General features: G+C 40.0%; 1 protein-coding gene across 1 annotated transcript; it reads right to left on the bottom strand.

Annotated features, from left to right (window-relative positions):
• Positions 1-225: 225 nt before the first annotated feature.
• LOC145404691 (uncharacterized) lies at positions 226-2,239 on the bottom strand. Its single transcript, XM_080276245.1, has 5 exons — positions 2,228-2,239; positions 1,935-2,021; positions 1,542-1,703; positions 1,258-1,389; positions 226-336 (listed from the first exon to the last, which is right to left on the bottom strand). The coding sequence occupies exons 1-5, from the start codon at positions 2,237-2,239 to the stop codon at positions 226-228; spliced, it is 504 nt and encodes a 167-aa protein (XP_080132371.1).
• Positions 2,240-19,452: the final 17,213 nt, after the last annotated feature.

Here is a 19,452-nt window from a genome sequence, read left to right as displayed (position 1 = left end):
TCCTCATTTCACACACTCATTCCCTTGGTAGTTACTCCACTGACTTAAGCCATGGCAGTGCAAGTTAGAAACGCGTGGCACATCTACCGTCTGAAGATCACTGCAAAATTCCCCCCCCCCCCGAAAAAAATATATTAAAAAAAAAATACTGAACAAGGTCTGAAAACCCCCAAATTGCTCAGATTAGTTTACTTTTAAAGATACATTTCTATTGTCCAGGTGTTTCTACTGTCCATACAAAGTAGCAGATGTTACTGTTGTAGTAAGCAGCTGGGTGACAGTAGTAATGATCTGCTGGTGGAGCATCTGTGTGCTGAAGACCGGGACAGTGTGCACCTGCGGGGGGGGGGGGGAAGATATATTAATTTTGCAGGTGCATATTAACTACAAATATTCAAAGTCAATAGAAGTCTTTCACAATTGTCATTTTAATAGTCTAATAAACCTTTGCAGTAGAACACCATAAGGATTTATGGATTAAAGACTAAGCAAATTTAAGACTAATCAAATTTAATTTAGAGTGTATTCATCCCTTTCGCACAATGTACTAACTTCATTCTTAAAGGAGGCCATTTAAGTGATCCTAATTAACTCAAAATCAATGAATAGAAGCCACGTTGTAGTTTTTTAACATGTACACCCGAGGAAAGTTCCGCATTATACACCTGCCTGCCAGTTCGGACCTTCATGCGTGAGAACCACTAGTGAAGCAGTAGTCAGGCACTCAAATGTCTGGTACCACTGTGTGGGAGGGGAGAAGTTATGGGAGGAGGTAGGCTGGAGGAGCCGATAGTTCCTACCTCTCCCGCTTCCTTTCCCATCCTTCTCACAGTTACCAGATACATTAATGTTGGCTACTGCTTCGCTGCCAGTTTTCTCACATTTACCTTTTCTAAGTGGTGAGCAAGTGTATAACTCGGACATTTATTCGGCTGTACAATTGCTGTCATATTCCACGTTACTGTCCAACAGTTACAAAATTTGCTACTTATATTCTTAATATTCCAAAACTTTGTTTCCAAAACTGATCATTCTGTCTACCGATTGTTTCCAAAATTGATCATTCTAAAGTGGGACGTTAATTTTGTTTAAATTTCTACATGATATTTAGATTCCATATACTGAAAGGCTGCCTAAAGCCAGGGAAATGCAAACTCTGATACCCAAACATCAACGCCTATCGATGATGTATGATCAACCTGATCATACACAACAGGAAGCCGAAAAGTTTTAGTTTTTGTTTTTCAAATTAATTACCTGATGAGCAACAGCGATATGGGTGATGCTCTGGACCAAGTCAACAGTTGAAATAGTCGTGAAGAAGCTGGTAAATACAGAGGTTTCTGTCAGTGCAGACCTGGTACCTACAGTTGCAGTCACGAAGGTTATCTGCAAAACAAAATCCAATAGTTAGGTAAGACCGCCATAACAATCTGAAGCTATGACTTCAGACTTTCCATCAGGATTATGTTATCCATCAGGATTATGTTAAAATTGAAAAATCTCAAAGTTCAGTGTTAAGTTACAAAATTAGACATTACCGGTGTTGAAGTGACCCTCATGACCGATGTATATGTGCGTGGGCTCACAGCTTGGTAGTCCCAGTCTGTGATGTACTGGGTGGCCGTGGCTGTGTACGTCGTGTAGTCAGTCACCCACACATCACTGGTCCGAGTCACACGTAGAGTGTGGGTCACTGTCACCTGGAAGAATCATCATTCCATGAAATTTAGGCGAATGCCTTTATATTAGGAGAAAATAACCTTTTGAAAACACGTCCGTACAATAGGCTATACAACTACATATGCGAAGCATTACACTATTTTCAAAGTCTAACTACACCAACAACTCAATTTCACTTTTAAGATTTAATTTAGGCAATTTTATTTGAATAAATTTTCACATAAAGCTTATTCTTGAAGATAATTACTCACGGTATCACTAATCGTGCTCGTTTCAGTGACCGTGATCTCAGCAATTTGAGGGTGTGGACGGTATTTAGGGAACTGCTGGCATAACACCTGTAAATTAAGCAAAGAAAAATAAAGTTTTTACCGTCATCTTTAGTAATTTTCCACATCCCAACCATTCATTTCATTCAAATATAACAAAAAGTCAAATCACTCTCAATTCTATGTCCAATTAATGTACTTCAGTTTTATGATCACATCTTAAGACCTGTCTTATCTGTGGGAATTAAACAGCAGCAAGAAAACTAAATGCTCACCACAGAACACATGACCGCAAGCAGGAAAATCTTGAACATCATCTGGAAAGAAAACCATAAACTCAAGACTAAATATCTAAAAATTAAACACCTGTATTAAATATTGACCATTATTAACAAATCAAATAACACAGAACTTCTATCACTACCTTGGAGTTAAAGTTGTTCACACCTCCTCTGGTAAAGCTAGACTGCAACTGCCTTCCACACAAATTTTCAGCGACTTGTACCTTCGGTTGGGTGAGACACGTGTTCGATGTGTTGAACTGAGCATGGGCTTCGTCTCGGGTTTCTTGTGTTTAGCTCGATTTCTACCACGCACTTCCATGAAATTATACACGAAATAGCTCCCACATAAACATTTATATAACAGAACGACATTAAAGACCTCTGAATAACTGAAATGATTTATACATTCCTTTTACTGACAATGAAACGGAATCGCACATAAAGCGAGTCAGTAAATCTTTCCAATCCTACTGTTGATGGAGTTACCAATGATTTATGTTCAAATACATAAGTTCTTCGGTCACTTCGAGTTCTGTAAGGGATACAGAGAGATATAGAATCATCCTGCCTCATTCTTTGTCAGACAGGGGCCATAAAAATAGCCCTGAAAAATATGCGAACCATCGAGCGTATTTCGAAGCTCACGATGGGTGAGTCGATGAGGACGGGGAGTACAGACTTCATTTTTTGCTTGCTTTGCTATTTTCCTATATTATCATTATTATTATTATTATTATTATTACTATTATTATTATTGTTTTTGTTGTGCTTTGAGAGAATATGATGATGGCGGTGGTGATGATGATGATGATGGCAGAGGTTAGGTTACATTGTTATTATTATTTTTTTTTTTTTGGCCAGATTAGGGTAGGCTTGGTTAGGTTGGACCTCATTGTGCTAAATCAGGCAAGAATCTGCTGGGTTAGGGTACGTTAGGTTAGACCAAGTGAAGTTAGGTTAAATTAGGAAATGTTTGGTTCAGGTTTGCATCCTGTAAGTAAATAAACTGTGTAGAAAATAGTCATATGAGTTTAGACAACAGTTTACTTGCAGCCTCAGTAGAATAACTTGTGAGGAAGAGTGCGAACAGCGTATTTTGGGATCAAAACATGGATTGACAAACATACTTACCATCAGTTCCAGATCGTAACTGTGATTTTTCCCAAGATGGGGAAATAAAAAAAGAAGAGCGATGTGTTATCCCCAGTCTCTTCTTCCTCCTACTAAAAGAAATCATTGGCTACGAGAGGAAAATTATTGCAGAAATATACATTTGATTTAGTAGCAAGGGCAATATATGTTTGAGAATTTCAGCTCAGATTCACTAATTACAGTCATCTTCCTCATGTAACTGTGTCTTGGTTTCATAGGAGGAGTGTATTGAACTTTTCCCTCTCACTCTTCTTCTTCCTGCTGATGCAAATACGTGTTGCAAGAAACTGCCTTAAAATAGGACTGTGTTTAGCTGGAAAGAAAGGGAAGGAGAATAGAAGATTTTACCATGGGTTATTCATCCCCCATGCAAATTAGACTGTGAGTTACAAGAAGGAACTGATTGTAGGTTAGTGCATCCAGTGTGTGATATGTATGTATCACTCCTTCACTACGATGTTTATAACTCTTGCTACCACCAGACCCACTTGATTCAGCAAACAGAAATTCTTGTAAAAAACAATCATTCATTTACCACTCAGTTTCGATGACGTCCTTTTATACTTGATTTTTGCTGCTGCCAGATGATTAAACTTAACGAAGAACAGCCCTTTCGTGGTGGACACATCCCTACACCACCTCACTTTTTTTCTCCCCACATGCCGATGTAATTCAGGTTATGGGAAGACTCGTAGTGGGTTTTTTTTTTAAACTTCATAAATGTCACCTTAGTTTACTGATACTATATGAATCTCAGTACATAATACAGCCATCACACATTCTGTATCTTCCCTTTGACACTCCTTTGTCTCACTGTTAATTAGACGAAAGGATCTGGTGTTAGCTGGTATAAAATACAAGAGGTTTATGCTGTCACTATTAACACTCAAGATTCTATACTCACACTCAGCTGCATAAAAATGTCTGGCTTCAAATGGAATAAGAATGGTGAGAAAACGCAACCATAAGAGTGATATTATGCAGGATTAATAACAGTACCACTGATATTTGTTCCAGTATTAACACTCTCAGGCTTCCACACTTATTCTCTGCTGAATAACGACGTCTGGCAATAGTTGAAATAAAATAGGGAAGAGGATAATATAAGGGGGCTAGTACACCTAATATATTACAGTCCCTCTTTATATTAGTTTTGCCTACAATATATAGATGGCGCTGTTCATACGGCCTCTAGCAAACTTTGGGTGTTCTTTAAGTCTGGGTGCAGGAGGTGGTGGGCTGAGGATGGGATGAGGAGGAGAGGGAGAGGGGGAGAAAGATGGGGGGGGAGAGAGGTGGGGAAGGGGGAAGAGGAGAGGTGTAGAGGGAGAGGGCGGGCCTCGTATTCTCAGTCACCACCTGGATAGCTGTAGTTACACAACGTTTCCAGTTTTTACGATAAGGTTTAGGATTTTTTATTTTCTTATTTCATGATGAGTTCTATAGATCTTATGTTATATTTCTATATATAAATATATATATTGTTTTAAATAGTGTTAATCTAATCCATATTTTACTAGATGGCTGCTGTATCGAGAACGCTGATTTTGTTTCTGGTGTGTTTCTCCATTCTGGCTCGTCAGACTCTTGCTGACGTAAGTAGTGTGGTTAGTGAAAGTTCATTGTCTTTTGATGTTTATTTCGCAAAGAAAGGCGTATATAACCATGTTTAAACCTTAAACTCTGCACTAAGGTTAAAAACCTGATTAACTTTCTATCTTTCCCCCTTAGCCCGTTTTGTTTCAAAATCAAAACCTAGTATTGACCACTTGGAGCTTATCAGTAAACTTTAAGTCCAGGTAGACTACGTAAGGTATACCTACGATAAAATGGTTTCATAACTGAACAAAATTGTCTATTAAACAAATAAATTACACTAGTTTGTTTTTAACAGGTACAAAAGAGCAGCTATGCCAAACAAAGCAGCGCAGCTGGTGGTGGCTCCACTCAATCTGGTGCCAGCCAGGGTGCAGGAACTTCAGGCATCTTTGGCCAAACATTAAGCAGTGGACAAGGCTCTACCTTACAAACTGGCACTGGATCTGGTTCTGGTTCAGTAACTTTTGCACAAGGTTCTGGGAGCGGCAGTCAAGTAACAGGTCAGTTTGGGTCTGCCACGACCGGTGGTTCTCGCACAGCCTCTGGTTCTGCCACTGGTCAGATCCTTACTGGATTTGGAAGCCGTGGACAGACTGGAAGTGGCAGTGGTTCCAGCTTTGTCAACGCCCAGTTTGTGTCTACTGGAACTGGTGTTGGAACCGGGAGGGGCCAGTTCGTGACGCAACCTGGTAGTGGTGGTCAGTTTGTGAGCAGCACCGGTGGCAGCGTGGTGACTGGGACCGGTCCAGTGGTGGGTGTAGGTGGGCCAGTGGTCGGCGTACCAGCGGGAGAGACTGTAACAAGAGTTGTCCAAGGAGCCTTGGTTCCCACTGTCACTCAGACACAGACCGTGGACCGCTTCGTGACTTTGACTGATGTGGCCTTCCAGAGTGTTCAAGTGACGCTGACTTCACTGCTGGTGCGAACCGTCACAGCCAGGACCACTGGGGTGGGTACAGTGATAGTGCCACAAGAGTGAAGCCGGCTGCTTGTGCAGTGGCTGTGTGAGCCAGCCAAGTTTTCTTAGTGTTAGTTACTTTGACACTACTGAATGATAATGCTAAACACTATCTTCATCTATTACTTGATGCCTTAACCATTCTCCCTGACCGCAGGCAGTGGCAACCCCCCTGAACGATCGCGTGGCCATTCAGACAACGGTCGTCATACGGCCCACTACCATGACCATCACACATGTAAAGACAGACTTCAGTATGGTGACAGCAGTGGCTGTGGACCACGTCACAATCACCCATCATTCCTACGTAATCAGACAGACCACATTTACCACCACGGCCACACAGGCGTAAGTAATAGGTTCGGTATTTTTTTACGAATACTCTTCTGGCAGTTCTTCTCTGGCTGTGCTATTCGGTAGCTTTAACTTTATTTTTCTGGGAAACTGTAGGCCACACACATCAAATTCATAAGTGCTTCATAGTCAGAAAGGCGGTGAGATTTAACATTTATTGCTAATAACTCCTAATAATCTACGTCCTCCTGCAGCGTGACTGTAACGTCGACGTTGGTTCGGACGATCATAAATACGGACCGGACCACCAGCACGAAGTTCTACACGGTAACGGACACTGTACTTGTCACACCAGCACCACGACCAGTCGTCACGCACACATACGCATAAAGTGATTACAAATTTTATAACTCTATAATGTCTAATGGAAAATATACTGTCAAATACAAATAAAATGGAGTGAAAGATAAAATTTGTCAAACCTTATAGCTAAAATGTTAAGGAAGAATTTCTACTAAACTAAATACATTTAGTCACGGAACAAAGTGTAACGACAATGAACTAACTGAAAAACTATTTTCAGTAACTCTTTGCATCAATGGTCAAAGTTAAATTTACTGTTCAACTTTTATAGTGTAAGTTTTGAGAAACTAGTGACATGGGTTTCGTCTAAAATCTTTAAATCTATTAAGATCTTTGCTGGTATAAGGCTCTTTAAAAAACCTTTGGAGAAAATCTTTTACTATGGATTTGCAGATGGCTTAATCTTCAGTTACAGAAGTTCCTACTGTGAAATGACATTTCAAACGGTGGGGGGGGGGGGGAACAACTTTACTTAGCTCAATTGGTCTGAATCCTAAACCGCATACGAACACATACGATCTTCGACTATGTGATTTAGAGGCTCTCTAAAATTAAAATGCGGTTTAGGGTTTTTCATGGTGGCGGAGAAAATTGGAAGATTAGTATTTAAAGTGACTTTAAACTTTTTACTGGTTTCAGGTTTCAACATTCACATGTACCATCTAAAAACTGGACTTGCAACTGTACAGTACCTAATATAAGTTTATCAGACTAATTAAGTCATGGGTTTTCTCTGATATGGATGGAGGGTTCACATTCCATTCCACCCTTGAGGAACGAAAACTTCCATCTAGACAGGCTCAAGATGTTCTAGTCGGGCTATTTACTGTGGCTTTAATACTCTTCCTCTTTAATGTCTATCCATTCGTGCTCGTACATCGCAATAACTCCCCACTCCATGAAATTATGGCCTTGCATTAAGCGGCCTTCGAGTATTGTTCAGGGTTCGTTCAACCTTACTTAAACCAGCTGTATACTTATTAGAATAGTAACAACTCGCTGATTTGATACAATGAAAATGTCACCTTGCATAGCCTATATATCCCTGAGGGTCTAACGTACGTAACTTTGGTTTCTTGGATAATCTGGGTGCTACGGATGGGTGAGTAAAGGTGACTAGAGATCTACAAAAGTATTACACAGGTTGGAACAAACCCTGTCCCGTTGCTAAGAGGGCATAAGTCCAATAAATTCTTAATGTACTTGCTAGGAAAGGCTACGAAGAAGACAGGAGATAATATTTAAACAAAATCTTGCAGTGTCGGGCTGCCAGGTGTACATTACACGTAGAAAGCAATCGGTTGCACACCACCACCATTACTCAAACTTCGGGGGCAACACATGCTTTTAGAAATAATTGGGAATTTAAATCTATTAGTTCCTGTTATTCCCCATTTATCATTAATACGATAATGAGGTCCATTTTTATCAATTTTGTTGATACTCCTATTACAGTAAAGGATGATGAAAATGTACGGGTATATCAGTAGGATTTACTTTCACAAGATTTGCCAAGCCTAGCGAGGTGATTAATGTAGGCTGTATCTAACCCTTCCAATTCCAGCTTTCCCCTTATCTGAACAAATATATCTGACGAGGCCAAGAATTAAAAAAAATAGCCGCAATCAGTGACACTATCGAAAAGAATTAATCTTCTCCAAATTGCAGTGTTATGTAACATGATATACTTCTTGACAGGTTCTGGACGCGTTCATGTAAGCTGCATAAGCTCCAGCAATCATTCATTAATGCCATGCCACCATACATCACAAAGCTTGTGTTCTGACAAAAGCAATGCATTCTCTCCATACACCCAGTCTAGAACTCTAAACATAATTACATGCAGTACACACTATGAACTACACCGTGCGAAATGTCATCCTGGATATTCCAGCCCCTTTGTATTTAGTGATTAGGAAGGAAGGGTAGCTTGCATATAGCGCACTTTACCGCTATGGCACTGAAGAGCTGCGACAGAAAATGGAGTTGGTCCAGCGATGAGAGTGAACAGCATCAGTATTAAGTCCCGGCTCTTACGTCCACTCCCAGCTGAACATAATACTGTAGTTTGTATAGGTAAGACGGTCAATGGTGGCAATGATACACGTCAGGCTCCTTTGACTCACTACCAGATGAAAAATGTGTCAAGTTAGCTGGAGTAAAGTATTAGAGCCATCTCGACCACTAAAGAGTTAATAAAATTACATATATTGATACCACCGTGTGTTCGAGCTTAATATTATCTCGTTAGATTAGTAGCAACAATGTATATTAGTTCACATTTTTGTATGTAAGATAAGGAAAGTTACTACATATCTGCTCGTTACAGATTAATTTCGTTAACTTTGGATTACTGAGGGGGTTAATGAACATTATGCCTAACACCACCAACCTGAAAAGTCTCTCCTTGGCCAACTAAAATCGTGTCGTTTGCAAGAATAAAATTATAAGCGCCACTGAAGTGATGTGATTAATAACAACCTCCATCAATCCCTTCACGACCATGATTTTTTTCTTCACTGCGGTCTTCGGACGATTTTCCTAGCCTCGAGAAAGCCCTCATGGTTGTGTTCAGGCGTCATGAAGCTAGAAATCTATTTTCTTATTCTGGCTGCTGGCTGACGATGGCGTCTATTTTATCTTTGCTACCAGTAAGCATTCTTAATTTTCAAACTGAAGGTGTTTCACAGCCAACATTCACCCTCCCATCAGAAAGGCGTTACCATAAACTGAAGAAAACCGTCTGGAGATAGCAATAAAAAAAAAAAGGGGGGGGCGGTAAAAGTAGAATTCGCCTATTGTGTTTAAGGATTATAACCACTTTTATTTTCATCACGACGTGTAAGTTTAATATATGTGATGGTGATGTATGTATGAACTCTGAAGCTTTTTTTTTTTTTTTTTTTACCATTAGTTGACCTTACCTTGGGAAAGCCTCTCGTAGTAAACAAGTTACGGAAGACTTTCTGTGGCTCCAAGATGTCCTCTTCCATCTCCATAATATCACTCGGGGTAGTAACATAATGTGATAAATTACACAAGTCTATTTTATATGAGGGTAACTCATATTTATGTTAATTTTATAATTCACAATGGAACATTTACTTTAACATACATAAATTTCTTGGCTACACGTATTCATGTAACATGGAACATTTCTCATTATTTTTCTCACTGCATGGAAATATTTTATTCTAAAATGATTTGTATTTTCCTGCAGACAACAATTCACACTAGGAAATTATTTCTTTGTAGTCTCCCATCCTGCATATATTTTATGTACATCTATTCATTTGTCGACCTATGTATTTCTCTCTAACAATTACATGCTTATCCACCTACCCACCTACCTAACGACCAAACTGTCTATCTATCTATATAAATCAGTCCTTAGAATATCTATGTCAATCATCAGGTTTATAATAACACAACGCCAGTTTCTTACAATCTATATCGTTACACTTACCACTGATTTCAACACTACAGGTTACCACTGAGTACAAAGAATTGAAGTATCAGTTTCTTCTTTTTCGTAGCCCTTTGTTTTCCACGCTTTGGAGATCTGAGCTTTGAACGTGACGTATATAGGGTGATTTTCATCATATAAGGGCTTTAAAATTATGTCACGTGCCGCGGCGAACAAAGACAGACAAGCATAGACACAAAGACGGGCAGGTAGGGAGACACATCCACGGACAGAGAATTGGGCAGGTAAAAAGAGAGAAACAAGCAGACATAAAACATGCAAGTAGACAGGCTGACACAAGCCAACAGACAGACCCAGACATGCAAAAAGACAGAATGGCAAGCATACAGGCAATCACTTAAACAGGAAGAGAGACAGATAGGCAAAACAGACAGACATACAGGCAGGCAGACAAAGAGGGATAAACAGTCAAGCAGGTAGACCGACAGACACAAACAGACATACAGACTGACATGCATCAAGACAGACAAACGATCAGGCAGACAAAAGGACAGTATGATGTAAAACCTAACCTCTAGTCACCTTTACTGGAGCAGGGAAGAGCACCATAGTCCTCTCATCTTTGCTTGATCTAAATTTTGGCCACTTCCTATGTTATTTCTTACGGCTCAGCGTCAGAAAAGACGTTATCATGGCTCTACATCCCATCCAAAGCACTTTTCGCGAGCAGGATAATACTCTAAAGTTAATTTATTTCCCCTCATCAGCATTCAAAATGGGGAATATAAAATTATAGACTAAGTTAGAGTAAAAGGGGTGTAAGCAGTGTTTCCTTCGGCTTCGCGGATATCGTAATTTGATATGTTCTGCTGGAACGTAATATTCGCTTGTGTGTAACTAGTTACAAAGGAGTGAAAGGGAAAGCAAACAGTAACAGACCTGTTGGTCCTATCGTGGCTGTTTGGTTAAATATCAACATATCAGTACTAAATATATCAATACTAAAAAGATGTAAATAACACACAATACAAAAATGAATAACATGCTAAGTATTGCGTTAGGAACAACTGACGCAAAATCTGTTATATTCTTAAATGCATCCGGTGCAATGATTCGTATTGTGTGATGCACCGCAGGCTACCTAACTCCTTTCTCTTGGTTATTATACATATTTCATCTCAACATTCCTCCTCTATGTTATCCATATCGATTTAATATAACGTTGTAGGTTGCATTAATAACAAACATGGGGATTAATGAAATGTGGAAAATAAATCGCAGACGAAGAAGTGTTACGAAATCTGCTGAAGCAAGAGGTGCAGAAGACTGAACCTAGATTACCTTGCCACTTTTTATTTACTGATGCGGCCGTTTTGCTACTTAGCCACAGTGAGAGTAAGTGGGTGAGTGATGGATAAATCTAATTTGAGGTAGAGAGAGAGAGAGAGAGAGAGAGAGAGAGAGAGAGAGAGAGAGAGAGAGAGAGAGACGCATGGCACTGTCAAAGAGTTTGGGCTAAGTTAGTACGTTAGATTATTCGCTTCACATGAGGGAGAGAGAAGAGAGGGAGGAGAGGGGGATGGAGGGAGGAGAAACATGAAGGGAGGAGGGCAAGAGACACGCCACAAAAGAATACAGAAGAGAGAGAGAGAGAGAGAGAGAGAGAGAGAGAGAGAGAGAGAGAGAGAGAGAGCAAAACAGATATAGCAGAAAGACAGAGGAGTCAGAGAAGAGCCATACAGCACTGTCATAGAGTTTGGTGCAAGTTAGTGTGTTAGGTTATTCGGTTCACACGGCACCTGATGTAATGCTACCCCAACTTTGGCCGCGGCAAGACAAAGTTCCTAAACTGTCTTGTGGAGTTGGGGCAGAAATATAGAATTATTTCGGCAAGTTGATGGCACGGAGGAGTTGAGTTCCGCCGTCTGTAATTAACTGTAAAAACTTTAGTTCGCGTTTGTTTCCTCGCCAGCGGCAGTTGTTGTCTTTGTTGTGTGTGTGTGTGTGTGTGTGTGTGTGTGTGTGTGTGTGTGTGTGTGAGAGAGAGAGAGAGAGAGAGAGAGAGAGAGAGAGAGAGAGAGTATTCTTTTTTTTTCCCCTGATGTTTTGCTGTTGTTGACCTCGTGGGTATCTGTGGCGGTCCCCCCCCCCTTTTTTTTTTCCTTTACTTGACCATATTTTTCACAGTTTGTTCACTGAGGACCAGCTATCGCCCCACGGGCCAGTCACCTTCACATGTCACCATTCTGGCACAAACACCCATTTTTCATATTAAATTCATGCTTGGATTTTCATTCAGGGAAGGTGTTTTAACTGAGATATTTAAATGATCTATGACGGGGCTTTCTGAAGGAGTAAACTCTGTTTTAATGAAATTCAGATAATCAGACTGTTTCTTGCTCTATCCTGAGATCCATCTCGTGCCCTTCCAGACAGCAGGTAATTTCTCTAACCACCTGACCACTACAAAATGTCTCACTTTATCAGGAAAAAAAGATACCACTAATATTTTTTTCATCCATCTTTCCACTGCTTGACGCCGCACCCTGTGAGAGGTCGCCTTGACTAAACTATATCGAGACACTGTTCGCCAAACTCAGTAACGATTGGCCGTAGTTGAAGAAGTAGTAACAGTCTGTGGGATGGGAATTTTACGATCTTTGCAGACGTTTCTAATGCCTGTAATACTGACACCAGTTATGCTTGTGTCACTTTTAGACGGTGTACTACAGTAATACGGTACGGTGCCAGGACCTCACCTGTAAATGCATTATGTCCTGTGCAATACTGGTGCCTCATTAGCAAGAGCATATCGTGCAGTATCGAACCATTTCTATCTACAACGAAGAGGCTCACGAAGTTTATCAAATGATATTAACCTTATATTTATAATGATAATCATCATGATCTTCATTTTTACTTGGTTTATACTTTCTCATGAACTGGGGGGTTGAAAATGAACTAAGCGGGGTTCTGTGCAGTGTGGGGAAATATTAAATGAATCTATAATAAGCTTAATTAAATATTATATACAAGAAAAGAGTGTAGGTCAAGTTCAACTCACTTGTGTGGGCTGAGTTTTGTGTCACACTGGCACACAACGCCAACCCACACTGCATCACCGCCACTGTGACCCGGATACAGCACACCAAACACCACACCTTTAACATCACACCTTTTGTTTGGGTCTGATGGAACGGCTGATATCACGGCTTTGAATCACATACATAACTTGCGGAATTTGGGATTATGTGACCATTCGTTATGTTCCTCTTATGAGGATGAACTTTGCTCTGAAGTTTATATACACACACACACACACACACACACACACACACACACATATATATATATATATATATATATATATATATATAGATATATATATATATATATATATATATAAAACAAACATACACAGGCTTAAACATCATTACCTGGTATTAACGAATACTGCATTTAAACTGCTTCAGTATGATGACCTATTATTTAATAATTCCTGTGTGTCCTGACAGTCTTATTCACGTTTCGATAGATCTGATGCAGTGAAGGCAGAAGTACAGCCTATAACACGGTCTAGAACTCTTTCCAAATGTTTTTCTATTTTTTATGGATGGTAAAATATCAGTGAAGAGTACGATATGGGATTTGTCAGACAGACGACATGAAACCAAAACCTAAAAGGTGCATCTTTCCAATCTGCATCCTGTAACATGCCTCATTACATCAGGGGGGTCATCTCCAAGTTAGCGGTGGGGGGTCGGGCCTAAAATTTCAAATGAGCATAGAATCGTAAATTTTCACCCGATTTACTCCAGTGCTACGGGTCTACATCTCTTAGACAGCACGTTTTCGCTACTAGCACTATACAGTATACCACCGTAAAATACTATTTATAAGTCACCATTCAGAGGTAGAGATGGCAACTTTACACCTAGTTAAAGTGGACCCTTCTGTATGTATGATTTTTTCCCTCGATCTACAATAATGTCCCGAATTTATTTTACACTTTTTTTCTTCTTTTTTTTTATGTGTGTGAAAAAAATATCCTCGGAACAAAATAGGCAGAGTTTTCCATAATTTACTGGGATAGTTTGGGAGTCGCGTTTAGAAGTTTTCCCCTGACCATTAATCTAGGAGGAGACCCGCTAGTTCTAATTCCCTTATTGTCTCCCTCGACCCACCTCACTGTCCCCGACCCTGACCACACCCACCATTACCACCCTTCCTCACCACACCCATCATTACCACCCATCACCACCACACCCATCACTGCCACCCATCACCACCACACCCATCACTGCCACGCATCACCACCACACTCATCATTATCACCCATCACCACCACACCCATCATCACCATCCATCACCACCACATCCACCATTACCACTCATCACCGCCACACCCATCATCACCATCCATCACCACCACACCCATCATTACCACCCATCACCACCACACCCACCATTACCGCCCATCACAACCATACCCATCATTACCGCCCATCACCATCACATTCGCCATTACCACCCATCACCACCACACTCATCATTACCACCCATCACCACCACACCCATCATTATCGCCCATCACCACCATACTCATCATTATCGCCACACCTGTCACTACCAACTTTCACCACACCAACCATCACTGGCCATCACCACCACACCCACCATCATCACTTATCACCATACCTATCGCTGCCCATTTTCACCACACCCACCGTCACTACTCATCACCACCACACGCATCATTATCACCCATCACCACGCCTATCGCTACCCATTTTCGTTACACATACCATCACAACCCATCACTACCACATCTACCACCATCACTCTCATCATCGTACACTCCTTCACCACCCATCCTCACAACGTCCACCACAGCTACCCACCCTCACTGCTACCATCACTATGGGTGAAATTTTAGAAGAGAGGGAGAAAACAAAACCTAAATTTCTGCTTTAATAACCTTCGTACAGTTGATATGCATTAATCTGGGGCTCCTTTTTCAGCCCTGAGAGTAAAAATTAATCAACCGAAAGTCTTCAGAGTAAAGTATGCATGAACGGTAGGGCAGAGGGGGAGGGGGAACTCTCACATTTTGGCATCGCTAGACAAACTTTGATGTTTCATTATACGCTTGAACTCTTACGCCTCTCATCATGTCCCACTCCTAAATATTCATCAGCTTTTAAATATCATTAATGAAACATGTTTATGGAATTTATGTTGCGTTATTAAGCTTTACTTTTTTGTGGGCCCGCCTGGAGAGCGATATTAAACCTCATGCATATTTCGCTATGGATAATTTGCATTCTGTCAAGCGAGATTATTAATGGAAATATGAGTCTGCTGGAAAAATAAATGGGCCAATATTTTAGTGATGGTAATAACGGTACTGGAGGATATTAATGATAACAACTGTTGTCTTTGGTGACGATTTTTTTTTTTTTTTGTTGCGACCACAGGGGTGGCCAAATTTAGTCTGTCCCTAACTGTGTCACTCACTCATGTCACCCACCGAGTCAATGTGCTTTTTTTTTTTTTTTTTTTTTTTTTTTATAAATGGATGAAATCTGGCAACTTGTTACCGTAGAGTGTTTTGAGAGAAATAATTTCATGGGTGTGTGTTGAAAGGTTGTGGTATTGGTGGTGTGTGGACGTATCTTGGGTGTGTCAGAGATGCGTGTGATGTGCATCTGGGGTACGTCTGCGATGTCTGAAGGGTGTGTTCAAAGATAAGGGACACCTTTTTGGAATGATTTGGGGTCGTTAGAGTGGATCCAGCTATCAACATGTCCATTGTCATGTTAAATATATCCTGCTTCCATCAGAATATTTCATTCACTTTAGGATGGCATCCCGGTGGTGAAGAATTAATAAATGCTATACCTAAACGGGACGTTTCTCCTCAGCTGAATGAAATTGTCAAACAGCAATGAAAATGAAATAAAGAAACCATCGCTATGTGAAAGAAACTAATGTTACTGACCTTAGCCTTTGGAGATGGAATAAACTCTCTACTGTATATCTGGCCAAACTTTATTATTATTATTATTTTTTTTTGCGTATTCTCCCCACAACTAGATAATTTTATTCAGCCTAGTAGAGTACCCAGAAAGTGCATGGATTAAAGGATGCTGTAACTAATCCCAAAGGTAAAAAAAAAAACAAAGAAAGAAATATATCTGGTGATAGTATGAACGAAACGATCAGAGTGTCCTTTAGTTGAGGCGGTTACTGATCAAGTGAAACAGTAAACCTCTCTCTCTCTCTCTCTCTCTCTCTCTCTGTTGATGATGCCGTTGTTTTAGTTTTCTTTGATATATTTTTTTTTTACTCTTTTCCGCTACCTTCTTCCACCTCTCCCTCTCTCTTCTTCCAGCAAAGTCTTTCTCGTCTACATTTCTTCCATTTTCATCTTCACTTTTGTGGTTTCTTCTCTTCCTCTAATTTCTGTCCCCTTCTCCCTCTCCTTCATTTTTTTTTCTTCAGCAAGTGCTCTATTTCAGGATTTCTGCGTGTTCTTGAAAATCGCCTCTGTGTTCTTTCCTTTTCCCTCTCTCTGGTAATGTTTTTGCCGGAGTTTGTTTCTTTATTTGTTTGTCTGTTTGTTCGTTTGTATGTTTGTTTTCCAGCAGGATTACTCAAAAAGTTACGAAAGGATTTTGATGAAATTTTCTGGAAGGGAGGGCCATGGGCCAAGGAAGAATTTATTAAATTTTGGGGTGGATCTTGATGCACAGTATCTCCAAAAGTCCTCAATGAATTTCAACGAAAATTTGTGGAAAGGTGGGACATGGAGCAAGAAAGAAATGACTAAATTTGGGGGCAGATCCGAATCAGGATCCGGATCCTTTTTAATGATAATGGCATTGGCGGAGGTATGCGCTCTCTGGCTGCTTTATAGTTTGCTTCTGCCTCTTCTTCATGTCTGCATTTCCCCTGCTATGTCTTCTCCTCTTTTTTTCTCTTCTCAAATCTCCCTTGCTCTCTTTCTTTCTCCTTAGCATTTCTTCGTCAATTTCACCTTTATCCATCCATTTATGTTGTTTTGCTCTCTGTTCCAACTTTTTCCAGTTCTCTTTCCCCTAACTTCTCTCCACCTGCCCTTCACCTCTGCATATTGCCTGCATTCTTTTTCACCTTTGTCTTTTCCCTTTCTTCCTCCTTTTTCCTCCCCCCTCTCTCTCTCCCTTGTCTCTTGGTTTATTCCTCACTCTCCTCTTCCTTTCTCGTCTTTCCCTCCTCCTTCCCCACTTCGTTCCCATTTTGATTCTTGTTTTTCGCCAACCACTCTCATTTTTCGAAAGCCAAGTCATTAGTACATATTTATGCTCTTACGTCTGTAAATTTTTCATGCCAATACGACTTAACTTTTTCCCAAAGCTAGTTTATTAATTAATTTATTCAACTATTTGCTTATTTATTTACTATTCATTTATTGGTGATGCGTGATTTTTTTTCATTTGGCTTAGGAGAGATTCCTAGAGCCGGACAGGTCAGAAACACTCTTCATTAATCCCTGCACTACTAGAGGTCCTGGGCTGAACAAAGTCACCCGTTGACGTCACGAAACTAAATGTCAGAATAGTACTGAATGAGGTAAACGTTCAGCTGTTTGGGGATTTATTTTTTTGAATAAGAACTTCTGCCATTAGTGAGAATGAAATGATGAAGTTGAACCATTTTAAGGAAGGGCTATATAGATTGTTTTTATCCTTTCAGGAGGGAATAAATATTCTCTGCTGCATAAAATCGTGTTCCAAGGACGAAAATACTTCTATTCTGCGATGGCAGGGAAAGGGTGTATCTTCGTTTTCTTCTCTCCCTCTGTCTACTTCATTCACCTCGCAGTTTTATTACCCGTCCCCGCCACGGATATTATTTTCACTCGGTTTACCTGTTGTGTGTCTGTCTGTCTGTCTATTTGTTAACAACTTTACGCGAAAACTACTCTTGCGATTTTGCCTAAAATTACAGGGATGATGGGCTATGACTTCTGATCTCATGATTAAATTTTGGGCCAAATTGGGCCAAGGCCCATGCTGTAGGGCCAAAGAATGTAAACACAAAAAAGTAATAAGAAAAAATTGTATTTTCCCCATAACACTGTGAGATATGAGAAAATCATACAGTGTTGTGAACAGAATATTGTGAGATGTTAGTATATATTATAGCAAACACAGAGTAAGTGCTATATCAAACAATAATGTATTCACAGCATCAAAAGGAACAAAAATTAGCGTACAATGAGATCCTTGACACCAAAAAAAATATCTACATATATGAGTCTCCCCTTCACAAAGCTTGATTCCTCAAATTTCAAGACATTCTGCTCTGTAGATGTGACAGCAATGTGTGGAACCCCAGGCTCCTCGAAAGTCAGAAACCCAGGCTGCACTTTTTGTGATTCGTTTTACGAAAAAAGCAAACATCCCATGCAGTGTTTTCTCAGTCAAGTTGGGTAACGCATCTCTACCTGGATAGCGCACCAGAATATAATCACTTTTTTTTCACTACTGGTTACTGCTTGAATTTACCTGCATATGAACAAAACAGGTTAGCTATTTGTTGTCACTGTGTAAAATAAGTTCACAATCATTGATATCGCCATTACACGCATTAACATCATGATGGCAATTACCCCATACAACTTTGGCGCAATTGCCTCGCTGGTACATACAAGGGACTACACGCTTTATGATCAAAAATATAAATTCACATGACTGTCATTACATACCTTATACTGTCCACAATTACTGACAAAATTTTGAAGTATTCAGGAAGCTTTATTCAGTTAGCACCAAACCTTGGCGTTTCCAACAAATATTTTTGTAAAAAATCTATAAATATTATCTTATCCAAAGAGTACATACTAACCATGTCGCATTTTCTGGATTATACAGAACACTAAGTAATGAATAAATTTCAAATGGTTAATTTCAATAAATACTACATATTTTGGCAAGCACTCGTTTAATGGGAACTTTCAGAGGGAAAAATAGGAATCATAAATATTTTTATCCTTCCCCAGTCAGTGACCCCACCTCCCCCACCACACACACACACACACACACGCAATTACTCTCGTACATATTCTCGCATGACCTTGTCTCTCAACCTTGCTCTTGGTCTCCATCTCCTCACAGCAACTTCATTCGCATGTTCTCTCTCTCTCTCTCTCTCTCTCTCTCTCTCTCTCTCCACATGGTTCAATTATCTCCAACTTCTGCAATTTTTATGATAATGATAATCATGATGATGATGTTTGTAATGACGATGATGATGATGATGATGATGATGGCAGCACACTAAATTCACGTAACGCAGCATCATTAACTTATTTTTATTATTCCAATCGTAAAAATATATTCAGTAACGTTTCCCCATAATGAAATAGTTTCCCGCCGT

The sequence above is a fragment of the Coenobita brevimanus genome, chromosome 7 (assembly GCF_032717465.1).
Source record: "Coenobita brevimanus isolate Jiangsu-jjx chromosome 7, ASM3271746v2, whole genome shotgun sequence".
Lineage (NCBI taxonomy): Eukaryota > Metazoa > Arthropoda > Malacostraca > Decapoda > Coenobitidae > Coenobita > Coenobita brevimanus.
The sequence above is the reverse complement of the archived record's forward strand: the minus strand, read 5'-3'. Positions and strand labels throughout refer to the sequence as shown.

Coding starts and splice junctions, on each gene's coding strand:
- LOC145404691 (XM_080276245.1), bottom strand. Junction 1,704..1,934: donor CGAGCACGATTAGTGATACC/GTGAGTAATTAT, acceptor TGATTCTTCCAG/GTGACAGTGACCCACACTCT. Junction 337..1,257: donor ATATCGCTGTTGCTCATCAG/GTAATTAATTTG, acceptor CCCCCCCCGCAG/GTGCACACTGTCCCGGTCTT.